We start from the raw sequence: 26,943 nt of genomic DNA, 5'->3' as shown, positions 1-26,943 counted from the left end.
ATTGAGCCGTCTCCACCAATTACTGTAATTTGATTTGCCAATCTGTTATTTTTGGAGCCTCGGGATCTTTCCATCCCTTGGCCGCAAGTATTCGAGCCGCTGCGGTTGCATACAAGAATACCTCTCTTGGATGTTTTGGGATCTCGTTATCTAAAATACTTAATAGAAATGCCTCCAGTTTTTTAATAAAAGTTATCCCCATCATCTTTTTTGATTCATCGTATATTCCCCCCCCCCAAAAAAAATCTTAATCTTAATCTAAAACCACACAGTCTAAGCTTGGAGCATCCAGTTTAGACTTCTGTATTGTTGGATTCGCAGAGTGGAATGGAAGAACAAAGGGGGAGGCCTAAGTGAAGACATTAAAATACATACATAATCACAACAAAAGAAAATACAAAAGAGGAAAACAAATACATCTATCCAAGGAAAAGGAATTAGAGAATATTTTGTCTCTTTTCATATTTACAGTTATTTATACCTCTCATGATAACACAGTGAAATGAAATGTAAGATATCAGAGTAAAGGAAAAGGGAACAAAAAGAAAATAAAAAGGTAAAAAAACAGATCATATATGAAAATTTTTAAAAAGTAGATAAGCACTCACAATACATAGCCATTTCCCATCTATATTTACATTCAATTGTATAATTTCGTCTTGTCCTTAAACAAATTGTTTCTTTTGAAAGAAAAAAGAAAAAACAGAAAAAGGAAAAAAAAGGAAAAACGGAAAAACGACTTCCACCGTTTACCTCACGCGTTTTTAATAATCCATTCTTCAGAGCCTCTGTTCTTCATATTTTCCCTTTGGGTTTCCTTAATGTCCCACTTTGTATTTTTTTTAAAATATATTATGCACAAGATTATTCTAAACACAACCAGATTTTTGTCATTGAGCCCTGGTTTTGTAAATTTAAACACTCCCATTGCTTCATAACCATAGTTTTGGATTTTCTCCTTATTATATCTGTCAATTTTGCTAATTCCAGGTACTTGCAAAGTTTCCCCAACCATTCTCTTTTTCTTGGGATGATTTCTTCTTTCCAATAGCTAGCAATCAAAATTCTTGCCACTGTTGTCGCGTAGTGGCTGCACCTCTCTTTGACCAGGCAGCCATAATTTATCTTTTCTGCCTTGCAGGTCTCCAGCCAGACGATGGACATGAACGTTCTGATGGCTTCTCAAATCCTCATGGAGCAGGTGGCCGCGGAAGGACACAACTTTCTGCTGCACCTCCTGTACCAGTTCCTGCTCTTTGACTTCCGGATCTGGAGCAACAGCGACTTTGCCGTCCGATTGGGTGAGCTTAGAGCAGCCCTTGCAGCCCCAGGGACGGACAGGTGGCAGGGTTGAAGCTGTGCACCTGAACTCGAGTGCTCCTGCTGGTTCGGGGCGTTGTCGCCCCTACCCAGGAGAAGGTTGTTTGTGTGGCTGTGTTACGACAGGCTGCTGTTCAGTGGTAGAGCGCTTGATTCTCGTGCGGAAGGTGCCTGGTTCAATGCCTGGGGGAGACCCTTGCCATGAAATTCTGGCGAACCACTACCAGCCCGTGTACAAAATATTGAGCTTGGTGCACCATTGTTCTGGCTTGGTATACAGCAGCTTCCTATAGGGCACTGGTTCTCTTGTAGTATAGCAGTGTTCCCCAACCTTGGGCCTCCAGCTGTTTTTGGACTACAACTCCCATCATCACTCGCTAGCAAGACCAGTGGTCAAGGATGATGGGAATTGTAGTCCAAAAACAGCTGGAGGCCCAAGGTTGGGGAACACTGGTATAGGATAGCATCAAGATAAATTATAATAATAATAATATAATAATAATTTATTATTTACAGTGGTACCTTGGGTTGCGAACGGAAACCGTTCCAGAGCCCCGCTCGCATCCCAAACGGAATGCAAGGCGCGACGGTGTGTCCGCGCGTGCGCGGGTCGCGTTTTGCCGCTACTGCGCATGCGCGTGGCGGCATTGTGAGTGTCTGCGCATGCGCGAGTGGCGAAACCCGGAAGTAACGCGCTCCGTTACTTCCGGGTTGCCGCGGAGTGCAACTCGAACGTGCTCAACCCGAAGCACATTCAACTCAAGGTATGACTGTATTTCCCAAGCCACTCTGAGCGGCTTCCAACAAAATATTAAAATACAATAGTCTGTTATACATTAAAAGCTTCCCTAAACAGGGCTGCCTTCAGATGTCTTCTAAAAGTCAGGTAGTTGTTTTCCTCTTTGACATCTGGTGGGAGGGAGTTCCACAGGGCGGGCGCCACTACCGAGAAGGCCCTCTGCCTGGTTCTCTGTAACTTGGCTTCTCGCAGAGAGGGAACTGCCAGAAGACCCTCAGTGCTGGACCTCGGCGTCCGGGCAGAATGATGGGGGTGGAGACGCTCCTTCAGGTATACTGGACTGAGGCCATTTAGGGCTTTAAAGGTCAGCTACTCTACAATTCTGTTATTCTATCTGCTTTGGCATGCGGGAGGTCCACGGTTCAATCCGTGACATTCCTAGGTAGAGCCGCAAGGCGGAGTCCCTGCCTGCAGCCCCAGAGAATCTCAGCTGCCGTTCAGTGTAGAAAAGCCTGAGTTAGTTGGACCAGTGATCTGACATAGGCAGCTTCCGATGTTCTTGTGGCGCGATTGAAAGTGGCCTCCATGTGCGCCAGAAAACCTGCCAGCTTTGACCTGAGATTAGGCAGCCTGTTTCTCAAATGTGCTGGGCTCCTCCCTCACTTTCCAGGCATGCAGATGACATTGTGGTCTAAACTACCGAGCCTCTTGGGCTTGCCGATCAGAAGGTTGGCGGTTCGAATCCCCGCGACAGAGTGAGCTCCCATTGCTCGGTCCCCGCTCCTGCCAACCTAGCAGTTCGAAAGCACGCCAGTGCAATAAGATAAATAGGTACCACTCCAGCGGGAAGGTAAATGGCGTTTCCATGCGCTCTGGTTTCCATCACGGTGTCCCGTTGTGCCAGAAGCGGTTTCGTCGTGCTGGCCACGTGACCCAGAAACCCGTCTGTGGACAAACACCGGCTCCCTCGGCCTGAAAGCAAGATGAGCGCCACAACCCCAGAGTCGCCTTTGACTGGACTTAACCGTCCAGGAGTACTTTACCTTTCTTTTTACCTTCACTTTCCACCTCCGTACTTAATAGGTCACATCCAGTACCTGTCAAACGTAATCAAGGACCACAAGCAGAGAATCCGTAGGAAATACGGCGTGCAGTACATCCTAGACTCCATCAGGACGTATTACGGGTGAGTTCGGAGCGTCTTCTTATATTGTGAGGATAGAGGAAGGAAATACTGTTTGGGGAGCATCCTTGCTGCTGTCATTGCGTACATAAACAGTATGTACGCAAGAGTTAACTCCACTTACTTGGTGTGATTTATTGTTGACCTGCCCTTATATTGCAGAAAACTTGGTGGAATAATAATAATAATTTATTATTATTTATTATTTGTACCCCGCCCATCTGGCTGGGTTTCCCCAGCCACTCTGGGCGGCTTCCACAGAGACCAAAAATACACTAAAATGTCACACATTAGAAACTTCCCTGAACAGGGCTGCAATAAAATGCAAGGCTATGTTGGAGAAAGTTGGCCATGTTGGGTAACTCAGTGGAAATAACTTTGTTGTTGTTTAGTTGTTTAGTTGTGTCCGGCTGTTCGTGACCCCCTGGACCAGAGCACGCCAGGCACTTCTGTCTTCCACTGCCTCCCGCAGTTTGGTCAAACTCATGCTGGTGGCTTCGAGAACACTGTCCCACCATCTCGTCCTCTGTCGTCCCCTTCTCCTTGTGCCCTCCATCTTTCCCAACATCAGGGTCTTTTCCAGGGAGTCTTCTCTTCTCATGAGGTGGCCAAAGTCTTGGCGCCTCAGCTTCAGGATCTGTCCTTCCAGTGAGCACTCAGGGCTGATTTCCTTCAGAATGGAGAGGTTTGGTCTTCTTGCAGTCCATGGGACTCTCAGGAGTCTCCTCCAGCACCAGAATTCAAAAGCATCCATTCTTCAGCCTTCTTTATGGTCCAGCTCTCACTTCCATACATCACTACACGACCTTTAAGTGTCTGCAGAGTCTCCCCTTGCTCTTCTCCAATATTTTTCTGCATTGATGCCGATGGTTTTGAAATTTGCTGGACCATGTGGACCTCCTGGCTTGACCCAGCAAAGCAAGCCCCTCTAGGTGACCCTCCCTTGCTCTCTCTCCCCCAGGACTTACAAGGAGAAGCCCATCGCAACTGATGACATCAAGACGGTGCAGACGTCCCTCTTCAGCCTGATCAAGGAGTTCTTCTGCAGGAACTTCTCCACCGAGGAGATGCAGAGCACCTTGAACTACCTTGCTGCTGTGAATGATGAGCACCAGGTATGGAGGAGGCACAGGGAAAGCCAGCAATGACCTGTTAAGGAAAGGGAACCTCCCCAGGCTAGAGTATTGGAATGGGATAGGGTTTCTCACGCTGTTATCTACAAACCACCAATGGTCCACAAGGTTCATCTGGGTGGTCTGAGGTGTGTATGCCAAACTTTGAAGAGGGGAGATGGCACGTGCATTTTATTATTTTTAATCGGCTTTTGGTTGCTTCTTTCATTTCCTATATTGTATTTCATGATTCTCAATTGCATTTCAGTTGCTTCTTTTATGTCCTATATTGTTTTTCAATTTTGAGTCCTGTGGAACAGGAGCCTGGGTAGCCCAGCTAGTTAGAGCATGGCGGTGATAACGCCACGGTTGCGGGTTTGATCCCCGTATTGGACAGCTGCATTGCAGGGGGTTAGACCAGATGATCCTCAGGGTCCCAACCCTACAATTCTACGATCTCAAATTGTAGTCCAATGTATAAGAAAATGAGGAAGCAATAACAATGCGATTTAAAACCGTGCAGCATCTACCATAGCACTTTACGACTGCTGCAGCAGGCATGGAGGGGGGGGAATCATTTAAGTGGTCCGCCAAGACCCTCAGCAACTGGGGCGGCACGGGGGGGGGGGAGAGAATTTGGGAACCCCTAGTATAGAAGATTTCAGGCCTCCAGTGCCAGTAGCATCAGCACTAGGTTTCCTGGATCCCTGTCCAGCTGTGTGTGATAGCCTGGGAATCGGATTCAGAGGCTGAACCTGAGGAATCCCAGCCTGCACAGGAGTCCCCGCCTCCAGGGCCGGCTGAGCCAGGACTGGGGCTTGAACCTGAATGGCCCTCACCTGTGCCAGATCCTCAGGAGCAGACACCAGCTGAATCCGCTCTGGCTCCAGAGGTGATCAAGGACCCATTGCCTGCAGGTGCTCCTCTTCCAGCCCCGTCAGGGGAAGGTGAGGTTGCCTCTGGGTCCGGTAACCCTCCAGCCTCTCCTGAGCTGCAGAGGCTCAGGGCAGAGAGGCGGAGGGAACTAAGTTCTCGCAGGAGGAGTGCTCACCTCCAGGTCAGGAGAGGCGAGTCACCTGTGGACCGGGGCCGCCCTAGGCCCCAGAGGAGATAAAGGCCAGTCAGCCCAGTCCCAGGTTGCAGGAGCAACATCATTGGTTACCTGTTCCTGCCGGCACCCTGACCTGCTTTCTGCCAGAGTTCCTGACCACGCCCGACTCCTTGCTTTGGACCCCGCTTTAGTCTCGGACCGGACAAGGACCACGCCGCACAGTAACCCACCCCCCCGGGACCAACACACTGTGCCTTCAATAGTGTGTACTAAAGGACAGAAGATTATAGGATGCTGCGGCCGAAACTTCCTGCGTTTGCACAAATTTTAGTTCCATTTGTCTCGTAACTGAGGGGCATATCTCTGGATCTGCCATGTCAGCCATTCTTTCTCTTCCGTGTATTGGGTGGGAGGGCTTTCTATCGGTCCTTAAGACAAGGTTTTGGAGTCTGCGGCCCTTCGGGTGATTCTGGGTTGCAATTCCCGTCACCCCATACCATCTAGGGGGGGCACCCACCTGGGAATGGCTGACTTTGTGAACTGCTGTATTAACACGATGGACATGGATGTATCACTGGTGTAAACCACTGAGCCTCTTGGGCTTGCTGATCAGAAGGTCGGCGGTTCGAATCCCCATGGTGGGGTGAGCTCCTGTTGCTCGGTCCCTGCCAACCTAGCAGTTTGAAAGCACGCCAGTGCTAGTAGATAAATAGGTACCACTGCGGCGGGAAGGTAAATGGCGTTTCCATGCGCTCTGGTTTCCATCACGGTGTCCCGCTGCACCGGAAGCGGTTTAGTCCTGCTGGCCACAGTACCGGAAAGCTGTCTGCGGACAAACGCTGGCTCCCTCGGCCTGAAAGCGAGATGAGCGCTGCAACCCCATAGTCGCCTTTGACTGGACTTAACCGTCCAGGGGTCCTTTACCTTTTACCTACACGGATATATCTAGAGCAGGGGTCTGCAACCCGCGGCTCCGGAGCCGCATGTGGCTCTTTTACACCTTTGCTGCGGCTCCGGGGCAGATACTAGCGAGGGGAGGAGGCGCATTGTGCGCCCCGACACTCCCCACTGTGGCGGGCGCTGTACTGGCTGTGACGTCGCATGGGGGCGGTGCGTGCGTTAGTCACGCACCGTCCTGGCGTCACCTTCCCGCCCACTGTCAGATCGCGGCTCCGGAGATATATTTGTTTTAAATGTCGCAATGGTTTTGCGGCTCCCAGTTTTTCCCCCCTTTGGAAACGGGTCCAAGTGGCTCTTTTTGTCTTAAAGGTTGCAGACCCCTGATCTAGAGACTCGGACAACAGAGGGCAGCTCTGACACCCACATTGCTTTCCTCAAGTTCTTGTGATTTCGTGCAGCAACCCTGCCTTTTCGCCGTTTCCCTCGACAACTTTCTGTATGTTGTAAGCCTCTTAATATTCTTCTTCTGTGTCTCGCAGGTCTGCGGAGTGCTGGAGGTGATCCACAGCCTTCTGAAAAGCTCCCCATCCCAGGAGCAGATTTACACGTTCCTCTTTGAACCGGGGAACGTGGAGATTTTTTTCTCGCTGCTCGTCCAGCGGAAGTTCTCGGACGAAGTGCGCGAGAGGATCTTCAAGGTGAGAGAGCTGTTGGGGGGGCTTCCTGGGGCTCGAGTGCTCCAGGTCTCTCGCCGGACTCTCATGGGGTTGGGGTTTCAGGTCGAGATGGGCCCAACCATGTGGACTGTCGTGGGCAGAAATTCAAAGGCCTAGTTCGCAGCGGGAGGCTGACTGGTGGGGTTTGTGCGTGAGATTTATGGAACAGCCATATCCCGAATCTCTTCTGTAGACCCGAATCTCTTCCCCGTGCAATTTCACTATGAAATAGCGACAGTTTCCCTATTGCCTTCGTTATATACCTCTAGGCACCAGGCGAAAACAGTCAGGTGGGCAGATAATAATAATAATAATCGAATGCTTATTGGATGGATTTCCCCCCTAAATTGATTTTTGATTTTATTGTTTTTCACGTTTTATACCGTATTTTATGCTGGTTTTTTTGTAGCATCAATTAAGTGTTTTAAATTTGTTATTAGCTGCCCTGATCCTGGTTTTCTGAGCTGGGAAGGGCGAGGTATAAATAAAAATTTATTATTATTATTATTATTATTATTATTATTATTATTATTATTAAACCCAGGCCTTGGGCTGATTGGTAACCTATACCCTATTAAATGTGTTTGTAAGGGCTTGTGTTTTTGTGGGAATGTTGTGGATAGCAGGAGAGGATATATTGATTAAATATTATCCTTCCTCACTCAAGCTAGCGAGCTGGCAGCAGAGCACATTCCCTTCTACATTGCAGGAAGCAAGTTGATGAATTCATTAGAATCGTATAAGTTGAGCAATCCAGTCTGGCTTGTCCAGAATGGATTGTTCCTGGTAAATTCCCCTTCAGTTCCCTCTTAAAAACCAGAATGACATGACAGTCTTCTTTTGAAAGTAATGATAAAGTTTACAGTAGAGCCAGTATGGTGTAGTGGTTAAGAGTGGTGGACTCGTAATCTGGTGAACCAGGTTCGCTTCCCTGCTCCTCCACATGCAGCTGCTGGGTGACCTTGTGCTAGTCACACTTCTCTGAAGTCTCTCAACCTCACTCACCTCACAGAGTGTTGGTTGTGGGGGAGGAAGGGAAAGGAGAACGTTAGCCGCTTTGAGACTCCTTCAGGTAGTGATAAAGCGGGATATCAAATCCAAACTCTTCTTCTTCTTCTCCTTACGACCGCCTCTACTTGGGCCCGATCCAAGTTGCAATCGCGGCAAACCTGGAAGTAAATACAGTGGTACCTCGGGTTACAGACACTTAAGGTTACAGACTCCACTAACCCTGAAATAGTACCTTGGGTTAACAACTTTGCTTCAGGAAGAGAACAGAAATCACACAGCGGCAGTGGGAGGCCCCATTAGCTAAAGTGCTGCGTCAGGTTAAGAACAGTTTCAGGTTAAGAATGGACCTCCAGAACGAATTAAGTTCTTAACCAGAGGTACCACTGTACCAGGTTTGCCGCAATTCACGCACGCGCAGAATCGGCTTCTGCCGTTTGTGCATGCACAGAAGCACACCACCACCAAATGCGCCTGCGCACAATGGCACTAGCGACCCAAATCAACTTACGGACGAACGGACCTCCGGAACTGATTATGTCCGAAAGTAGAGGTTCCACTGTACTTGCATTCAGTTCACAGTGGTGTCCCTAAGGTAGGCTGTAGTTACAGTTGCAGAGAAAAAGAAGTCTGAGCTATGTATTCTACCTTGCGGATTCCATCCTCTTGTAAGGACGAGCCACATTCTGCTGGCTAAGAGCCCAGGGAAGAGTCAGAAAGGAAAAATGGGGAAAGGCAGCAATAATAATAATATATTTATTATTTATACCCTGCCTATCTGGCTGGATTTCCCCAGCCACTCTGGGCAGCTTCCAACAAAACACTAGAATACAATAACCTATTAAACATTAAAAGCTTCCCTAAAGAGGGCTGCCTTCAGATGTCTTCTAAAAGGCTGGTAGTTTTTTTCCTCTTTGACATCTGGTGGGAGGGCGTTCCACAGGGCGGGTGCCACCACTGAGAAGGCCCTCTGCCTGCTTCCCTGTAACTTGGCTTCTCGCAGGGAGGGAACTGCCAGAAGGCCCTCGGAGCAGGACCTCAGTGTCCGGGCTGAACGATGGGGGTGGAAAAGAGGAAGGTGGCTGTGTGGCTAGCCCTTTTATTGGGTCAGCTAGGGTCCAGCCCATCTACCTGGCCACACACAGGGGGAGTAGGCTCCAGAGCAGGTAAGACAGGAAGTCCTCCCCTGTGTGTCCACTCTAGGAAAACAGGAAATGTTGTATTTGACTGCTTCCATAATGATACACCCCACACTTATGGTGTGGGTGGGTTTCCCATTCTCACGGGATGCTAGCTTCCTCGTCCTTGTTCCGCACAGATCCTGTACAAAATGCTGAAGTACGAGAAGATGAACGAACGGAGCAAGCAGCGCCTGAAGCTGAAGGACGTTGGCTTCCTGGGCTTCATCTCGTACCTGAACGACATCCCGGTGTCCATGCTAATCCGGTACCTTTGGGAGCAGGTGATTGGGACAGGTAAGGCCCAGGGAGAGATGCAAGTGGCGCTGTAGGTTAATCCACAGAGCCTAGGACTTGCCAATCAGAAGGTCGGCGGTTCGAATCCCCGCGACGGGGTGAGCTCCTGTTGCTCAGTCCCAGCTCCTGCCAACCTAGCAGTTTGAAAGCACACCAGTGCAAGTAGATAAATAGGTACCGCTCTGGCGGGAAGGTAAACGGCATTTCCATGCACTGCTCTGGTTCGCCAGAAGTGGCTTAGTCATGCTGGCCACATGACCCAGAAGCTGTACGCTGGCTCCCTCGGCCAGTAAAGCGAGATGAGCGGCGCGACCCCAGAGTCGGCCACGACTGGACCTAATGGTCAGGGGTCCCTTTACCTTTATGGCCAAGGGTAGGTGGTTGAGAAACTTCACCTGGTGCAAAATTCAGCGGCCAGGTTGCTCACCGTTTAAGGATATTGCACCAATCCTGGTCTCTGACTGCACTGGCTGCCAATTAGTTTCCAACTGTGCTGGTTTTGACCTATAAAGCCTTAAACAGCTTAGGACCTGACAGCTAAAGATATGCAGTGAAGGCGCCAGGCGGGCCTCCCTGGGGAGAGCAGCCCACAAGCAGGGAGCCACCACAGAAAAGGCCCTGTTCTCATGTTGCCGCTCTGCAGACCTCTCGTGGAAGAAACACGCCCTTTGAGAACCACTGCCCTAGATAATCCCAGTGTATCCCCCCAGGGGGCAGTCCTTCCCACTTTGGGAACCGTTGAGACTAGAGCCCGGGAGAGACCAGGGTTCGAATCCCCCACTCGGCCACTCAGCCATGAAGCTCCCTGTGTGATCTAGGGCCCATCGCTCACTTTCTGTCTCACCTACCTCGCAGGGGTGTTGTGAGGATAAAATGAGGGGGGAGAAACCATTGAGCACCCTGCTGTTTCCTTTTGCTCCAACCAAGACTGTGTTCCGCTGCCTTTCTTTCTCCCCAGACACCCCAAACTACAAGGATTTGTTGGCCGTGATCTACCTCTCGCACCGGGCAGAGCTGACCGTCAGGCTGGACATCTGCAGAGAGGTGAGGGGTGGAGCCAGGATCTTACCAGCTCCTGAGATGCTTCATCCGGGCAGGGCGAAGCAGCCCAGTGCACGCGAAAAAGCATGCAAAGGAGCCTTGCGCAGAGTCAGGCCATTGGGCCTTTGCGGCCAGTGGACTCTGCTCTGACTGGCAGCCGCTGTGCAGGGTCTTAGGCAAAGAACTGCCAGTGGGAGATGCCAACTTGTAGAGTTGGCAGGGACCCCAAGGGGACACCCAGCTCTCTCCCGCCATTTCCAGGTTTGAATTGAATTGTTTATTTATTTTCCGGCACCGCGCATCAGTGCGTAAGTGCGCACCGGGGGGGACGACATCTACGTTCAGAAACATTGCTGCTTCCAACTAGGCAGAGCACAGCCGTCGTGGCTAAGAGAAATCGATAGCCCTCTCCTCCACAAATCCGTCTGATGCTCTTTAAAGCAGGATTGCAAAAAGCACAGCTGTAACGCTGTCGCCAAACTCCTTCACGGACGCATTCGCACCAGGCAGAAATCCAAATGCACAACCCGCTGCTCACACCAGGACTGGCCCTGGGATGTTTTGGGTGGCAACCTCTGTCGCGAATTCTTCGCGGCACTTTAGCAGAAATGCTCAGAGTTCCAGGTTCTTCAGCACAGTATATTTATTGTGAGCTATATATACAAATGTGTGACGCGGGTGGCGCTGTGGGTTAAACCACAGAACCAATCAGAAGGTTCAGCGGTTCGAATCCCTGCGACGGGGTGAGCTCCTGTTGCTCGGTCCCTGCTCCTGCCCACCTAGCAGTTCGAAACCACACCAAAGTGCAAGTGGATAAATAGGTAAACAGCGTTTCCATGCGCAGCTCTGGTTCGCCAGAAGCGGCTTCGTCATGCTGGCCACATGACCCGGAAGCTGTGCACCAGCTCCCTCGGCCAGTAAAGCGAGATGAGCACCGCAACCCCAGAGTCGGCCACGACTGGACCTAATGGTCAGGGGTCCCTTTACCTTTATATATACAGATATCTACAAGCTATAATAAATGAGCAGTTCATACAGTCAGAGTACCTGGCTGCACCTTAAGGCTAATAGGTACTTCCGGGTTGCCATGGGACGCAACCTGAAAAGATTTAACCTGAAGCAAACGTAACAAGAGGTATGACTGTATTTTGGGCAGATAGCATTCATTTGAGGCCAAATCTGCTGCCCCTTGTGGATCCTGCCACCCGAGGTGGTCATCTCATGGGTGGACCAGCCCTGCCTCTCCATCACCCTCCCTTCCTCCCTCTCTCTCTCTCTCTCTCTCTCACACACACACACACACACACACTCTCTCTCTCAGCAACAACTTACTTACGCCCACCAAGTTGTGCCATATTTGGTCAAGGTCAACATCCGCAACAGCTGCCAGCTCGCTTGCCCCGGCCTGGGTGCCAACGGCTCCCCTTTTTCTCTTCCAGCTCTTCCGCCTGATCTACAAGCCGCAAGACCCGGCCAAGCAGACGGTCAGGCAGCTGGCCAAACTGGCCGGCTGGCAGGACACCCTCACCAAGCTCTACGTCAAGGAGTCCTACGAGTCACGCCAACACAGCCTGTCGGGCTCGGCCAACGGCGGAGGCGGCCTGGACCTCCCCAAGGCCTCGGACCAGCCGGGCGCAGAGGCCGGGAAGGAGCCCGCCGGCGCAGCGCCCCCTTCGGCCTCCGACCTCCAAGATCTGGACGTCTTCCTCCCGCTGGGATACGAGGCCTCGGACCCGGAGCTGTCGGAAGGCTTTTCGGACCACTCGGTCTCGCCCACCAGCAGCCAGAGGGGCAAGGCTTTCCCGATGTATGGCTTCAAGTCGTTCGACTCCTCCGACCTGGCCAGCCGCTCCTCCTCTTCCAACACCATCGACGCTCCCGGGGCCACGGAGGCCCCCCAAGCAGGGGACACGCTCCCAGCCGACAGGGTCTACCACCCGCTGTCTCCCTTCTCCATGTCTCCCTTCGATCTCGGCCTGGATTTGGGCAGCACCAGCTCAGCCGCCACAGCCGAGAGCGGAGACCAGACGCCCGTCAGCCTGCCGGGGACTCCCTCGCCGCTGGAGAACTTTAAGCCCTTCCCGGGGACGCGGGTAAGGAAGAGCTCCAGCCTCTCTAACGTGCTGGACGACACCAGCTACCAGGAGACCTTGCCCAGTGACAGCATCTCCAACACCAGCAACCCACAGGTGAGCCTCTTTCCTCTGCATCTTCCTGTGTGAGATGCTGAGACAGGTGTGCAAACTCCGCAATCTCCACCTTGTTGGCTATTTGCAGTTTAGTTGCGCTGCAGAAAGCTTGCTGGGGAGACCACGCATTACAAGAAACTCAAAAATACCGTATTTTTCGCTCTATAAGACACACCAGACCACAAGACGCACCTAGTTTTTGGAGGAGGAAAACAAGAAAAAAAATATTCTGAATCTCAGAAGCCAGAACAGCAAGAGGGATCACTGCACAGTGAAAGCAGCAATCCCTCTTGCTGTTCTGGCTTCTGGGATAGCTGCGCAGCCTGCATTCGCTCCATAAGACGCACACACATTTCCCCTTACATTTTAGGAGGGAAAAAGTGAGTCTTATAGAGCAAAAAATACGGTAACTTTAACAAGGTTTTAATAACAAAAACAAAAACTCCTTTTACACTAAACATAAAGGTAAAGGTACCCCTGCCCGTACGGGCCAGTTGTGACCGACTCTGGGGTTGCGCGCCCATCTCGCTTAAGAGGCTGGGGGCCAGTGCTGTCTGGAGACACTTCCGGGTCACGTGGCCAGCGTGACAAGCTGCATCTGGCGAGCCAGCGCAGCACACAGAAATGCTGTTTACCTTCCCGCTATAAAGCGGTACCTATTTATCTACTTGCACTTAGGGGTGCTTTCGAACTGCTAGGTGAGCAGGAGCTGGGACCGAACGACGGGAGCTCACCCCGCCGTGGGGATTCGAACCGCCGACCATACGATCAGCAAGACCTAGGCGCTGAGGTTTTACCCACAGCGCCACCCGCGTCCCAGGGACACTAAACATATCAACAGACCCATCCACCAGGGTACTGAGAGAGCTAGGTGCTGCTCTTTATATACTACACCCAATTGCTGACGCAGCTTAATTAACACAACTTAGCAGCACCTGCTATACTGTTTCACAGCTGTAAAACTGGGTCTCGTTATTTGCTCTGGCCCTTAAAGACATACACATCTTGTGGAACAATAATGAACCTTCACATTTAAAGAGACCATTCAACATACCTAAACATGCTCTCTTTCTAAGACATTGTTATGTGCCAGCGTGAGAGAGTGGGTTCTTCTTTTTAGGGGAGGGGGGAGGGGGAAATGGGGGAATGAGGATGATGTATTTTTGATAAATTGTTATGTTGAAATTCCTAATAAAAAAATTATTATTTTTTAAAAAAGAGAAGTCTCTTTCACAGAAATACCTGCAAGGAATTAGCAGTTTTGGAAACAACCCAACCTTCCTTTAAATTTGCTTCACACACCCAGAGTGGAATATAGTGGTATTCTTTCTAGGCAGTCTTAAGCTACTTCAATGTTTATGTTTTTTTTGGCTTTATTGTAATGCTTCAGTAGCTAATGAAACACAAAAGGAAGCAAAATCTGTTTCTACAAATACTCAAACATGAAAATTCTGTTGCTTAACTCTCTGCCTGTACCGCTTTTTAAACTGATGAACGGCATACAGGCTGAAAGCTATTTTAATATGTAGAAAATCCTCTTTTCAAAACATGAGTATTAATCAGGGTGGTGCAACTCTTTTTCTTAGTAGTAGTAGTAGTAGTAGTAATAATAATAATAATAATAATAATAATAATAATAATAATAATAATTTATTATTTATACCCCACCCATCTGGCAGGGTTTCCCCAGCCACTCTGGGCGGCTTCCAACAGAATATTAAAATACAATAGTTTATTAAACATTAAAAGCTTCCCTAAACATACTTACAGATATCGTATGTGTCTGATCCTAAATACAATTATCCAAAACTAAGCTAGCATTAGAAAAATCAGAAAGTGTAATTCTGTTTCTGGGAGTCTCTGAATCCCAGGAATCGAAATTTGGGTAGGACCACCGTCAGACCAATGTTAGTGTCACTTTAGAAGTCAAAATACCAAACGATCTGTTTCTAGCATAATAAAAAACAAACGGCTTATTTGTAATACGAAGTGCAGATGAGTTAAATGAGATTCATCCTTCTCTTGCAAGAATATATTATTTCTCTGGCGCTAGAATTGCTTTACTTTGAATCTTTGCGTTCTTTTCTTTGCGCAAAGGTGAGCAGCAAAGACTCATCAGTAATGTGATAAAATAACTCCTCCCCCCAATAAAAGATTAAAAATAAACCGAGAAGTCTTGAACGCGGCAGCTTTTCCTCGTAGGGGAGGCTGTCCACCTCCTTAACCCCATTGGCTGCTCTTTTCTGAACCTTTCCCAAGCCTGCAGGATTCCTTTTGGGGTGAGCTCACCTGTTGCTTCCTTCCTTCCTCCGCAGCAGACGCCCGAGGAAGAACTGTGCAACCTGCTCACCAACATCGTCTTCTCGGTCACCTGGCGAGGGGTGGAGGGCTGGGACGACGCGGCCTGGAAAGAGCGCGGGCAGGTCTTCTCGGTCCTCACCAAGCTGGGCTCGGCCTGCGAGTTGGTGCGCCAGCCAGACGAGATCAAGCGCAGGTAAGGCCTGGCATTTGAGGTGGGCAGAGTGTAACCCGTGGAGCCGATCCAGGGTTAAGGCTCTTGTTGACTGCCCTGCGCTGAACCCAGAAATTCTCCCTTTTCTGGGTGCCTTTGGAAGAAAGTTTGCGTTCTGTTTTCTAAAAGTCAGATGGTGTTTATTTCCTTGACATCTGGTGGGAGGGCGTTCCACAGGGCGGGCACCACCACAGAGAAGGCCCTCTGCCTGGTTCCCTGTAACCTTGCTTCTTGCAATGAGGGAACCGCCAGAAGGCCCTCAGAGCTGGACCTCAGTGTCCGGGCTGAACAATGGGGATGGAGAAGCTCCTTCAGGTATACTGGGCCAAGGTAGTTTAGGGCTCGAAAGGTGAGCACCAACACTTTGAATTGTGCTTGGAAATGTACTTGGAGCCAATGTAGGTCTTTCAGGACCGATGTTATATGGTCTTGGCAGATGCTCCCAGTCCCCAGTCTAGCTGCCGCTTTCTGGATTAGTTGTAGTTTCCGGATCACCTTCAAAGGTGGCCCTTCTTCTTCTTCTTCTTCTTCTTCTTCTTCTTCTTCTTCTTCTTCTTCTTCTTCTTCTTCTTCTTCTTCTTCCTCTTCTTCCTCTTCTTCCTCTTCTTCTTCCTCTTCTTCTTCCTCTTCTTCTTCCTCTTCTTCTTCCTCTTCTTCTTCCTCTTCTTCTTCTTCTTCTTCTATTTATACCCCACCCATCTGGCTGGGTTTCCCCAGCCACTCTGGGCAGCTTCCAGCAAAATAATAAAATACAGTACAGTGGTACCTCAGGTTACGTATGCTTCAGGTTACATACACTTCAGGTTACAGACTCCGCTAACCCAGAAATAGTGCTTCAGGTTAAGAACTTTGCTTCAGGATGAGAACAGAAATTGTGCTCCGGCAGCGCGGCAGCAGCGGGAGGCCCCATTAGCTAAAGTGGTGCTTCAGGTTAAGAACAGCTTCAGGTTAAGAACAGACCTCCAGAACGAATTAAGTACTTAACCCGAAGTACCACTGTAATTCATCAAATATTAAAAGCTTCCCTAAACAGGGCTGCCTTCAGTTGTCTTCTAAAAGTCTGGTAGTTGTTGTTCTCTTTGACATCTGGTGGGAGGGCGTTCCACAGGGTGGGCGCCACTACCGAGAAGACCCTCTGCCTGGTTCCCTGTAACCTCACTTCTCGCAGGGAGGGAACCACCAGAAGACCCTCTGAGCTGGACCTCAGTGTCCGGGCTGGACGATGGGGGTGGAGACGCTCCTTCAGGTATACAGGACCGAGGCCGTTTAGGGCTTTCAAGGTCAGCACTGCCTCACCTCTCTTTCTCTCCCAGCCTCCTGGAGATGATGATGGAGTCGGCGCTGACGGACATCAAAGAGGCCACCCTCGCCATGCTGCCCAGCCTCACGCAGAACGCTCTCAAGCTGCTTCGGCTCCTCCAGGACTTCCTGTTCTCCGAGGGCCACAGCAACCAGGCCTTGTGGAGCGAGAAGGTTGGTGGAAGCTTTCTAGCTGGATGCAGGGCCCTAAATTATCAGTTCTCCTCCTCTCCAACGGCAACACGGATCTGTGCACCTTCAGCGCTGCTCCAAGTCTCATTGCTTGGGGAAAACCCGGGGGGGGGGGACTTGGGCAGCTGCGCGGAGGCAGGGGGGACCTTCAGTCTCTGCCACAGCTTCATAGGGGCAAGACAGACCGGAGATGGTTTGCTGTGCTCATTAGGCCTGATAGATCATTCTTTGTCTAATAAAGAGTTAACTCCAGCCTGCTCAGTGTGATTTCCTGCTGGCTCACTCCTGACCCTAGGTGGCTTTCTGAATTCTCCGCCTCCAGGGAGCATAAGAGGTCGGTGTGGCGATCACACAGGGTCCCCGGACGTTTTATCGTCTATTGATCCCTGTGGCACCACTTGATTTCTCGCTGCCCCCCCCCCCAGGCCCTACCTGGTACAATACTGAGTCCAGACAGGGTTAAACTGGAACATAAACTTCTGTTTATTTATTGCAGTTTAACAAGCATGTGGTTTCCTAAACGGTATCGGTCAATTACAATCATGGGGTGCCTATCCAGACCTATAACTTCCGCTATCTGCTCTCACTCGCTAAACCACCTCTCAGATATTTACTCGTCTTCCTAGCTCCTTACTGTTCCTGACTCAACTTATTTCGCTTGCACGTTAAAGTGCAAGTAGATAAATAGGTACCGCTCCGGCGGGAAGGTAAACGGCGTTTCCATGCGCTGCTCTGGTTTGCCAGAAGTGGCTTAGTCCTGCTGGCCACATGACCCGGAAGCTGTACGCCGGCTCCCTCGGCCAATAAAGCGAGATGAGCGCCGCAACTCCAGAGTGGCCACGACTGGACCTAACGGTCAGGGGTCCCTTTACCTTTACTTAACTCAACCTCCCCACAACTCAACTCAACACAACTTAACTCAACTCCCAACAAACTCCTCCCAGTGCTGGTTTTATAGTCCCTCTGACTCCACCCCCTGGGTCCTGATTGGGTAACCTGTTTAACTATTTCACCTCCAGCACTCTCATATGTCAGCCGTCCTTGCATCTTCACATTCTGCTTCTCTCCTCCTTGGCTCCAGGTTTATGAGGGGGTCAACAGCCTGTTGGACAAACTGGGGGTCTGGCACCACTTGGCCAACGGCACCTCCGACTTGAAGGAGATGGCGCAGATCGGCTTGCGGGTGCTCATCGGATATATCTCACTGGAGGACCTACAAGTAAGTTGTCCAGCTAACTTGGGGGGCCCATCCTCCTCCGTCCAGTTCCTGGTGATTCCGGGCTGCTTTTGCAACATGTGCAAAAGATCTCCCCCAGGTTTGCTATGTTTTTTTCTTTAAAGGAGCAGGGACCAAGCAACAGGAGCTCACCCCGTCGCGGGGATTCGAACCGCCGTCCTTCTGATCGGCAAGCCCTAGGCTCTGTGGTTTAACCCATCCCTAATCTATGAACATGCGTGGGATGCGGGTGGCACTGTGGGTAAAAGCCTCAGTGCCTAGGGCTTGCCGATCAAAAGGTTGGCAGTTCGAATCCCCGCAGCGGGGTGTGCTCCCGTTGTTCAGTCCCAGCGCCTGCCAACCTAGCAGTTCGAAAGCACTCCCGGGTGCAAGTAGATAAATAGGGACCGCTTACTAGCAGGAAGGTAAACGGCGTTTCCGTGTGCGGCTCTGGCTCGCCAGAGCAGTGATGTCACGCTGGCCACGTGACCCGGAAGTGTCTCCGGACAGCGCTGGCCCCCGGCCTCTTGAGTGAGATGGGCGCACAACCCTAGAGTCTGTCAAGACTGGCCCGTACGGGCAGGGGTACCTTTACCTTTACCTTTAATCTATGAACATAAAGATAGTTAAAAACAGCATAGCACAGCCATTTTTAAATAGTTTTTTTGGGGGGGGGGTTATTGGGTTGTTGTGTTTTATTTTGATGATGTATTTTGTGGTTTAATATTTTGATTTTATTCTGTAAACCGCCCTGAGACCTCCGGGTATAGGGCGGTATATCAATTCAATAAATGAATGGCCGGTTCTTCTGTTCCTTCCCGCCTTGAACTGCCCCTCTCCTCCCTCTCCAGCTGCAATCCATGGCCTACGTGAAGCTCCACAGCCTCCTGCAAACGGCCTCGGCCCCCAAGAAGGAGGAGGCCTGCTACGTCCTGGGCAAGCTGGAGACCCCCCTGCGCCACTCGCTGCACACCAAGTCGGAGACCTTCTCCTGGCTGGTGCCCATCATCCGCACTTTGATGGACAAGTGCTACGGCACCCTGCGGCTGCAGCACTTCCTCCCCTCCCTGCCCCCCACCAACGGCAGCCCCACTTTCTACGAGGACTTCCAGGAGTTTTGCACCACCCCGGAGTGGATCGCCTTCATCGAGAAGCACGTAAGTGATTGACTTCCATCGCTGACGCCGCACTTCCTGTATACGTTTTAAGCAAGAGTGTATCTGTTATTCCGTATTTTCATATTGAGATACAGTGGTACCTCGGGTTAAGTACTTAATTCGTTCTGGAGGCCCGTTCTTAACCTGAAACTGTTCTTAACCTGAAGCACCACTTTAGCTAATGGGGCCTTCTGCTGCCGCCAGAGCACAATTTCTGTTCTCATCCTGAAGCAAAGTTCTTAACCCGAGGTACTATTTCTGGGTTAGCAGAGTCTGTAACCTGAAGCGTATGTAACCTGAGGTACCACTGTACTCCGTTTGACTGTATGAACTGCTCGTGTATTACAGCCTGTAGATATTTGTATATATAAAGTAAAGTTAAAGGGACCCCTAACCATTAGGTCCAGTCGTGGCCGACTCTGGGGTTGCGGCGCTCATCTCGTTTTACTGGCCGAGAGAGCCGGCGTACAGCTTCTGGGCCATGTGGCCAGCATGACTGAGCCGCTTCTGGCGAACCAGAGCAGCGCACGGAAATGCCGTTCACCGTCCCGCTTTCAAACTGCTAGGTTGGCAGGAGCAGGGACCGAGCAACGGGAGCTCACCCCGTCGCGGGGATTCGAACCGCCGACCTTCTGATCGGCAAGCCCTAGTCTCTGTGGTTTAACCCACAGCACCACCCTGCTGCTCTTGAGTAGGACTAGGCTGAATAGAACTCCAGATGTGGCTGTTTGACCCGCTGCCTCTGTGCCATTGGATGCAGAGTTTTTTTTTAATAAAAAAGGGCTCTTGATGGATCTTCCCTGATGGGGTCTCCTCCACAGGTACAGCCCACCATGGCCCAGTTTGAAGTGGACACGTTCGCCAAGAGTCATGACCACATGTCGAACTTCTGGAACTCCTGCTACGATGCCTTGATGAGCAGCTCCCAGACGAGGGAGAAGGAGAAAGCAGAGGGCAGGAGGAGGTTCCAGGTAGGCGGCGACGGGCAGGCACCCTGCGCTACAACTCCCACAGCTGGGATGAAATTGAAATACTTTATTGTCACTTGTGCAACTTGTATACAGTGAGATTACATGAGCACCCCCCACTCAGCTCTCACCTTAGTGAGGACCTCACTTGAAAAATCAATATAACTCAGGTGGTCAGAAAGGCCCAACAGAGACTCCATTTCCTCAGGGTCTTGCGAAAGAATAATGTTAAACAACAACTGATGGACTCCTTTTACCGGTCCAGAATAGAAAGTGTCCTCTCGTATTGTATCACAGTGTGGTATTCTGGCCTGACAGCCACGGACAGAAAGTGGTGGTGAATACAGCCCATGATATCATGGGCTGTCCCTTGAGCCCGCTAGATGACATCGCAAAGGATCGTTGCCTTAGGAGAGCGAGAAAAATTCTCAGGGATGACTCACACCCCGGCCATCACCTCTTTAATCTTCTACCTTCGGGCAGGAGATATAGAAGTATAATCAGCCATACCAACAGGCTAAAAAATAGCTTCTATCTGTGGGCTGTTAGGCTGTCGAACGGAAAATAACATAGCGAAATTGACTTGTGAGATGGTGTGTTGTTCGATAAGAGATTGGGGGGGAGGCTCGTTTAATTTCGTTGTACACAGGTTGTACAATGACAATAATAATATTAATAAATCTTTAAAAGGTGGCAGAAAGTGGATGGCTCGCGAATAAACAGCCGAGATGGCGCAGTTTTTCCTATATAGGGTGTGCGTTAATGGATGCACTCTCGCAGGCTCATGGGGACTTTGTCCTGTAATGCGTTGCAGTATGATCGCATCTTACGTGGGGGTTCAGTGGCAAGAGTTCTGCGTATCCTCAAAACTGCATCGAACTGCCCCGAGCAAGCATCTCCTGACCTTTTCAGAGCTGGCAGAAGGAGCGAGGGGCCTTTTCTGATAAGCAAGGCAAAGTCGACTCGGTGCGCTGGCTCTGGAATGCTCTCACGAGATCTCGCTGGACCTTCCGAATTCCTGCAAGATCTCCTGGGACCGTCCCTAGGCTCCCAAGAGCGTTTAGCATGCCAAACGGGCCTTTCCCAGTGAGGCAGGCAGCAAGCATTAAAGCTCATTTTGCTCTGGGGAAAACCTTGTGCGCACTTAATTATCATGATTTCAGCTTCGTAAGAGGCCAAAATTGCGCCAGTTAAACGTGCAAATTGCAGAATGCACAAAAAGTATATTTTTTCGACAGAAGAGACACGAAAAGTTTGAGTATGATAAAGCTGTCTAATATTAGAAGCCTGGCGGTTTGTGAATCTGGTTAGAGGCTCCTTAACCGAACCCCCAGAAAGGGAATTTTCTCCCACCTCGAATTATTATTATTATTACTCCTGGCATGCGGTTGAACCCCACTCAAAAACTAGTGGTTGCCCCATCAAAGATAACAGATTTGGACAACATCCCGGAATTGGAACGGAATCAGACGAAGCTGAGCTGATAAAAAGGCAGTTGAAAAAGTATATTAACAAAGCTGTATTCAGCAGATGAAAGTATATGGTGTTTGACATGAATGAGAATCCCGGACCCAGGGACAAAACACTGTTAATATCGAGATGTTAATATCGAGAAGCAGTACTAAGATGTGGAGATACAGTGGTACCTCGCAAGACGAATGCCTCGCAAGACAAAAAACTCGCTAGACGAAAGGTTTTTCCGTTTGCGAGTTGCCTCGCAAGACGAATTTCCCTATGGGCTTGCTTCGCAAGACGAAAACGTCTCGCGACTTTGTTTCCTTTGTCTAAATAATAATTCGCAAGACGAAAAATTCGCTAGACGGCAAAACTTGCGGAACGAATTAATTTCGTCTTGCGGGGCACCACTGTATGCTCCAGAGATCCAGACCGTGGGGAGCCCCAAGAAATTAATAAACACAATTTGGACTATAATTTGATCTTTTTTATTTTAGTTTTTTAGTTTTCCAAGTGGAGTATTATGATGGGATATTTAATTGGATGTTTTTTATTGGAAAATCAATAAAAATGGGCACCACAGTTCAAGAAGGACACTGACAAACTGGAACGTGTCCAGAGGAGGGCAACCAAAATGGTCAAAGGCCTGGAAACGATGCCTTATGAGGAACGGCTAAGGGAGCTGGGCATGTTTAGCCTGGAGAAGAGGAGGTTAAGGGGTGATATGATAGCCATGTTCAAATATATAAAAGGATGTCATCTAGAGGAGGGAGAAAGGTTGTTTTCTGCTGCTCCAGAGAAGCGGACACGGAGCAATGGATCCAAACTACAAGAAAGAAGATTCCACCTAAACATTAGGAAGAACTTCCTGACAGTAAGAGCTGTTCGACAGTGGAATTTGCTGCCAAGGAGTGTGGTGGAGTCTCCTTCTTTGGAGGTCTTTAAGCAGAGGCTTGACAACCATATGTCAGGAGTGCTCTGATGGTGTTTCCTGCTTGGCAGGGAGTTGGACTCGATGGCCCTTGTGGTCTATTCCAACTCGTATGATTCTATGAATTTCTATGAATTCTAAAAAAACAACAAAACTAGCAGTTGCACCTTAGGTGAGCTTGAAAATATCCCGGCATCAGTTGATAGTCTCTCTCTCCCTTTCTGCTTCCATGGATGAACCGCGCCTTTCTCTTGCTCCACCCACAGCAGGGACCCCCTTTCAGCCGAGGGGACCCCTGCCCCATTCCCCTTCCCTTCATCACCCTCTTGCCCTTTTCTCCCCCTCTCCCTCCCCCGCCCTCGGTGTCCCCCTTTTGCCAGGAGTTGATCTTGGAGCCGGTGATGAAGAAGGCCAAACACGAGAACATCCGCCACACCAATATGCTGAAGCAACTCAACAACCACCAGAACACTGTCCTGAAGCAATGGAAGGCCTTGAGGAGACTGCTCACCTCCCAGCGCTCTGCCTGGGCCGATCGGTAGGGCTCTTCTCATTCCTCCGCTGGTCTCCAGCCGCCTTGACCGGCGGCCGGACGGGGCAGGTGACCTTAGAAAAGCTGTGCTTCCGCTTCTGTGTAAGCTATTGAGGTTGAATCCTGACAAGACAGAAGTACTGTTTTGGGGGACAGGGGGCGGGCAGGTGTGGAGGACTCCCTGGTCTTGCATGGGGTCACTGCCCCTGAAGGACCAGGTGCGCAGCCTGGGAGTCATTCTGGACTCACAGCTGTCCATGGAGGCACAGGTCAATTTTGTGTCCAGGGCAGCTGTTTACCAGCTCCATCTGGTACGCAGGATGAGGCCCTCCCTGTCTGCGGACTGTCTCGCCAGAGTGGTGGATGCTCTGGTTGTCTCCTGCTTGGACTACTGCTTGGCTAAACTGGCTGTTCTGGTTTACCTAGATAGGCTTCCTCTGGCATAAAGTATCGTATTTTTTGCTCTATAAGACTTACTTTTTCCCTCCTAGAAAGTAAGGGGAAATGTGTGTGCGTCTTATGGAGCGAATACAGGCTGCGCAGCTATCCCAGAAGCCAGAACAGCAAGAGGGATTGCTGCTTTCGCTGCGCAGCGATCCCTCTTGCTGTTCTGGCTTCTGAGATTCTGAATATTTTTTTCTTGTTTTCCTCCTCCAAAAACTAGGTGCATCTTATGGTCTGATGCGTCTTATAGAGCGAAAAATACGGTAGCTATTTATGACTCTAGATTTGAAGGATTACCTGTATAGGGAAGCTTTTAGTCGTACCCTTGGTTGTCAAAAGCCCTGGAACTCGGGACATTTTGGCTCCCGAACGATCGAAACCCGGAAGCAACTGTTCCAGTTTTCAAATGTTCTTTTGGAAGCCAAACATCCGGCGGGGCTTCCGATTGGCTGCTGGAGCTTCCTGCAGCCAATCAGAAGCCGCGCTTTGGAAGTCGAACAGACTTCTGGAACGGATTCTATTCGACTTCCAAGGTATAACTGTATAATGTTTTATTATGTTTTTATATACACAACACAATAGATAAACGTTATTCGCATTAGCCAACAGCCACAACAACATAAAATAAGCAATACAGTGGTGCCTCGCAAGATGAGATTAATTCGTTCCACGAGTTTTTTCGTCTTGCAATTTTTTCGTCTTGCGAAGCACGGTTTCGGAAAAGTTTTGGAAAAGCTTCAAAAATCACCAAAGTCTTCAAAAACCTCAAAAAAGGCTACCACACCGCGTGCTATGAGTTGCTCCTTGAAGTCAAGTCGCAACTGTATTAACGGTTTTAAGAAAAAGGAAACAAACTTGCAAGACGTTTTCGTCTTGCGAAGCAAGCCCATAGGGAAATTCGTCTTGCGAAGCAACTCAAAAAAACCAAAAACCCTTTCGTCCTGCGAGTTTTTCGTCTTGCGAGGCATTCGTCTTGCGAGGTACCACTGTATATACAAATATAATATATACAAATTTTAAAAAGACAGCAGTGGGTAAAAAGGACAATCAAATGACCAAGATTATCATTCAGATAGTGGCCCTTAATCTCATTGCACCCTCGATAAACCTAGCAACCTTTGCTGTCGTTTGATCATTTTGATCTGATAAAAGAAAGAACAATGTGGCCGCAGATGGGCGGCCTGGGGTGGTAAGTAAGAGTGGGGTGATGATCTCATTCCTCAGGTCTTTATAAAGGGGACAGGACAGGAGAACATGAGCCACTGTTTCCAGATTGCCATCTCCACAGGGGCAGAGTTGTTTCTCAGTTGGAGTCTTTGGGTATCTGCCCTCAAGGATGGCAGAGGGCATCACATATAATCTGGCCAGTGTGAAGGCTGTTTTTATATATGTTGGAAGCCTCCCAGAGTGGCTGGGGCAACCCAGTCAAATGGGCAGGTTATTATTATTATTATTATTATTATTATTATTATTATTAAGAAATGGCCTCAGCCTTATTCTTCCTGTTAATACCCAGGATGCTGGAGGAGGGGACCTAACTGACTCTCTCTCTCTCTCTCTCCAGAAATCCTCCTGAGATCCACTGGAAGTTGTCATGCGCCGAGACCTACTCTCGAATGAGGCTTAAGCTGGTACCCAACTACAACTTTGACCGTCACACGGAGGCCAGCGCTCTGCGTGACAATCAGGGTGAGGAGGAGCCTCCCTGGGAGTAAACAGGCAGCTTTGGGTGACGGCCCATCGCGCGGCCCCGTTTCTGTGAGCCAGCATCGGTGTGGCCGGCTAGGGATCAGGGTTCAAATCCCCACTCGGTCGTGAAGCTCCCTGGCTAAGCTTGGGCCAGGCACCGGTTCTCAGTCTTGACTACTTCGCAAGGTTCTTTGTGGGATAAATACAGGGAGAAGAGCCCCAGACCCCTGCCTTGACCTTGGGGGGGAAAGGTGGAATATAAATGCTGCAGTGAAAAATCACCCTCTTCCTGCATTGGAATAGAGGACCTTTCCATCTCTGCACTTTTTTATTATATTTTTTATTTTTCAAAGCAAATTTACAACTAAAATAACAAACATTGAATCCAAAATAAAACAGTACAAACAAGAAAAAAAAACACGAGGAAAAAACAAACAAAACAAAACAAAAACACATCTACAAGTAAAACCACATCATTCTGATCATTACGTACATATACACATATTGACTTCCTTCCTTTGTTCTAAGACCTTGAAATTTTTACTCTTTCTAAATTGTTGTGTCTAATGTAGATTAAAAAGGTAAAGGTAAAGGGACCCCTGACCATCAGGTCCAGTCGTGGCTGACTATGGGGTTGTGGCGCTCATCTCGCTTTATTGGCCGAGAGAGCCGGCATACAGCTTCCGGGTCATGTGGCCAGCATGACTAAGCCGCTTCTGGTGAACCAGAGCAGCGCACGGAAACGCCGTTTACCTTCCCGCCGGAGTGGTACCTATTTATCTACTTGCACTTTGACATGCTTTCGAACTGCTAGGTTGGCAGGAGCAGGGACCGAGCAACGGGAGCTCACTCCATCGCAGGGATTCAAACCACCGACCTTCTGATCAGCAAGTCCTAGGCTCTGTGGTTTAACCCACAGCGCCACCCGCGTCCCTTCATTCGTTACATACCGATATGCTTACTCCAGAACAATGTTTTTTCATATACTCTGTAGCACATCCCCATTCTTTCAATAATCTTTGGTCTGGTAAGACGCACAGCATTCATAAGGGGACAATCGGTCCACCTCTTCAGTTCTGTGACTCTTAGCAATTGTTAATTGTACCTCGGGCATTCAACCCCCTGTCCCAGTGCGGCCGTGAGGTCAGGGTCCTGATCCCAGCATTTGTTTCCTCTGTCTTCCAGGGGCCGATTATTTGCACAACCCGGCTGAGCCGATCCCCTTAGCCGTCGCCAAGGAGGCAAAGGTCAGCGAGATGCAGGATGACCAGCTCGCAGAAGAAGACCTCTCCTTCCTGGATAACCTGTAAGTTCTCTTCCGGGCAACCATGTGATAGATCGAATCCAATGGGGGGCTAGCACAGCACAGAGTTAAACTCTGGAACTCACTTCTGCATGGGGCACCAAACTGGGTGCCATTAAAAGAGAGTTAGAAAAATGTAATGTGTGATGCCGATAGAAGTAGTACAACTCATGCAACACGTTGGCGACTGTGCTGGTCCGGGGGGGGGGTGTTACCGTGAGGCGTGGTCAGAGTCTGGTCCTGGGTCGAGGGTCTGGAGACTGTCCACCAAGGGCGAAGTGGGGTCCAAAGCAAGAAGCTGGGCGTAATCGGGAACTCCGGAAAAACAGGTCTGGGTGCTGGCAGAAACAGGTTTCCAACGGCGTTGCTCCCGCAACCTGGGACTGGGCTGACTGGCCTTTATCTCCTCTGAGGCATAGGGCGGCCCCGGTCCACAGGTGACTCGCCTCTCCTGGCCTGGAGGTGAGCACTCCTCCTGCGGGAACTTAGTTCCCTCCGCCTCTCTGCCCTG

At 49.8% G+C, this 26,943-nt stretch overlaps 1 protein-coding gene across 1 annotated transcript in view; it reads left to right on the top strand.

Moving 5' to 3' along the window:
• Positions 1–26,943, top strand: part of NBEAL2 (neurobeachin like 2) — a 199,812-nt gene that overhangs the window by 145,259 nt on the left and 27,610 nt on the right. Inside the window, exons 21-35 of the mRNA XM_077936672.1 lie at positions 1,142–1,301; positions 3,143–3,245; positions 4,204–4,357; positions 6,845–7,003; positions 9,348–9,504; positions 10,463–10,548; positions 11,985–12,734; positions 15,050–15,228; positions 16,560–16,719; positions 17,819–17,956; positions 18,805–19,110; positions 19,932–20,081; positions 22,845–23,002; positions 25,005–25,129; positions 26,315–26,435. Coding sequence (XP_077792798.1) covers positions 1,142–1,301; positions 3,143–3,245; positions 4,204–4,357; positions 6,845–7,003; positions 9,348–9,504; positions 10,463–10,548; positions 11,985–12,734; positions 15,050–15,228; positions 16,560–16,719; positions 17,819–17,956; positions 18,805–19,110; positions 19,932–20,081; positions 22,845–23,002; positions 25,005–25,129; positions 26,315–26,435 — 2,906 coding nt within the window. The remainder of the gene's footprint in view (positions 1–1,141; positions 1,302–3,142; positions 3,246–4,203; positions 4,358–6,844; positions 7,004–9,347; positions 9,505–10,462; positions 10,549–11,984; positions 12,735–15,049; positions 15,229–16,559; positions 16,720–17,818; positions 17,957–18,804; positions 19,111–19,931; positions 20,082–22,844; positions 23,003–25,004; positions 25,130–26,314; positions 26,436–26,943) is intronic.

The sequence above is a fragment of the Podarcis muralis genome, chromosome 12 (assembly GCF_964188315.1).
Source record: "Podarcis muralis chromosome 12, rPodMur119.hap1.1, whole genome shotgun sequence".
NCBI lineage: Eukaryota > Metazoa > Chordata > Lepidosauria > Squamata > Lacertidae > Podarcis > Podarcis muralis.
The sequence above is the reverse complement of the archived record's forward strand: the minus strand, read 5'-3'. Positions and strand labels throughout refer to the sequence as shown.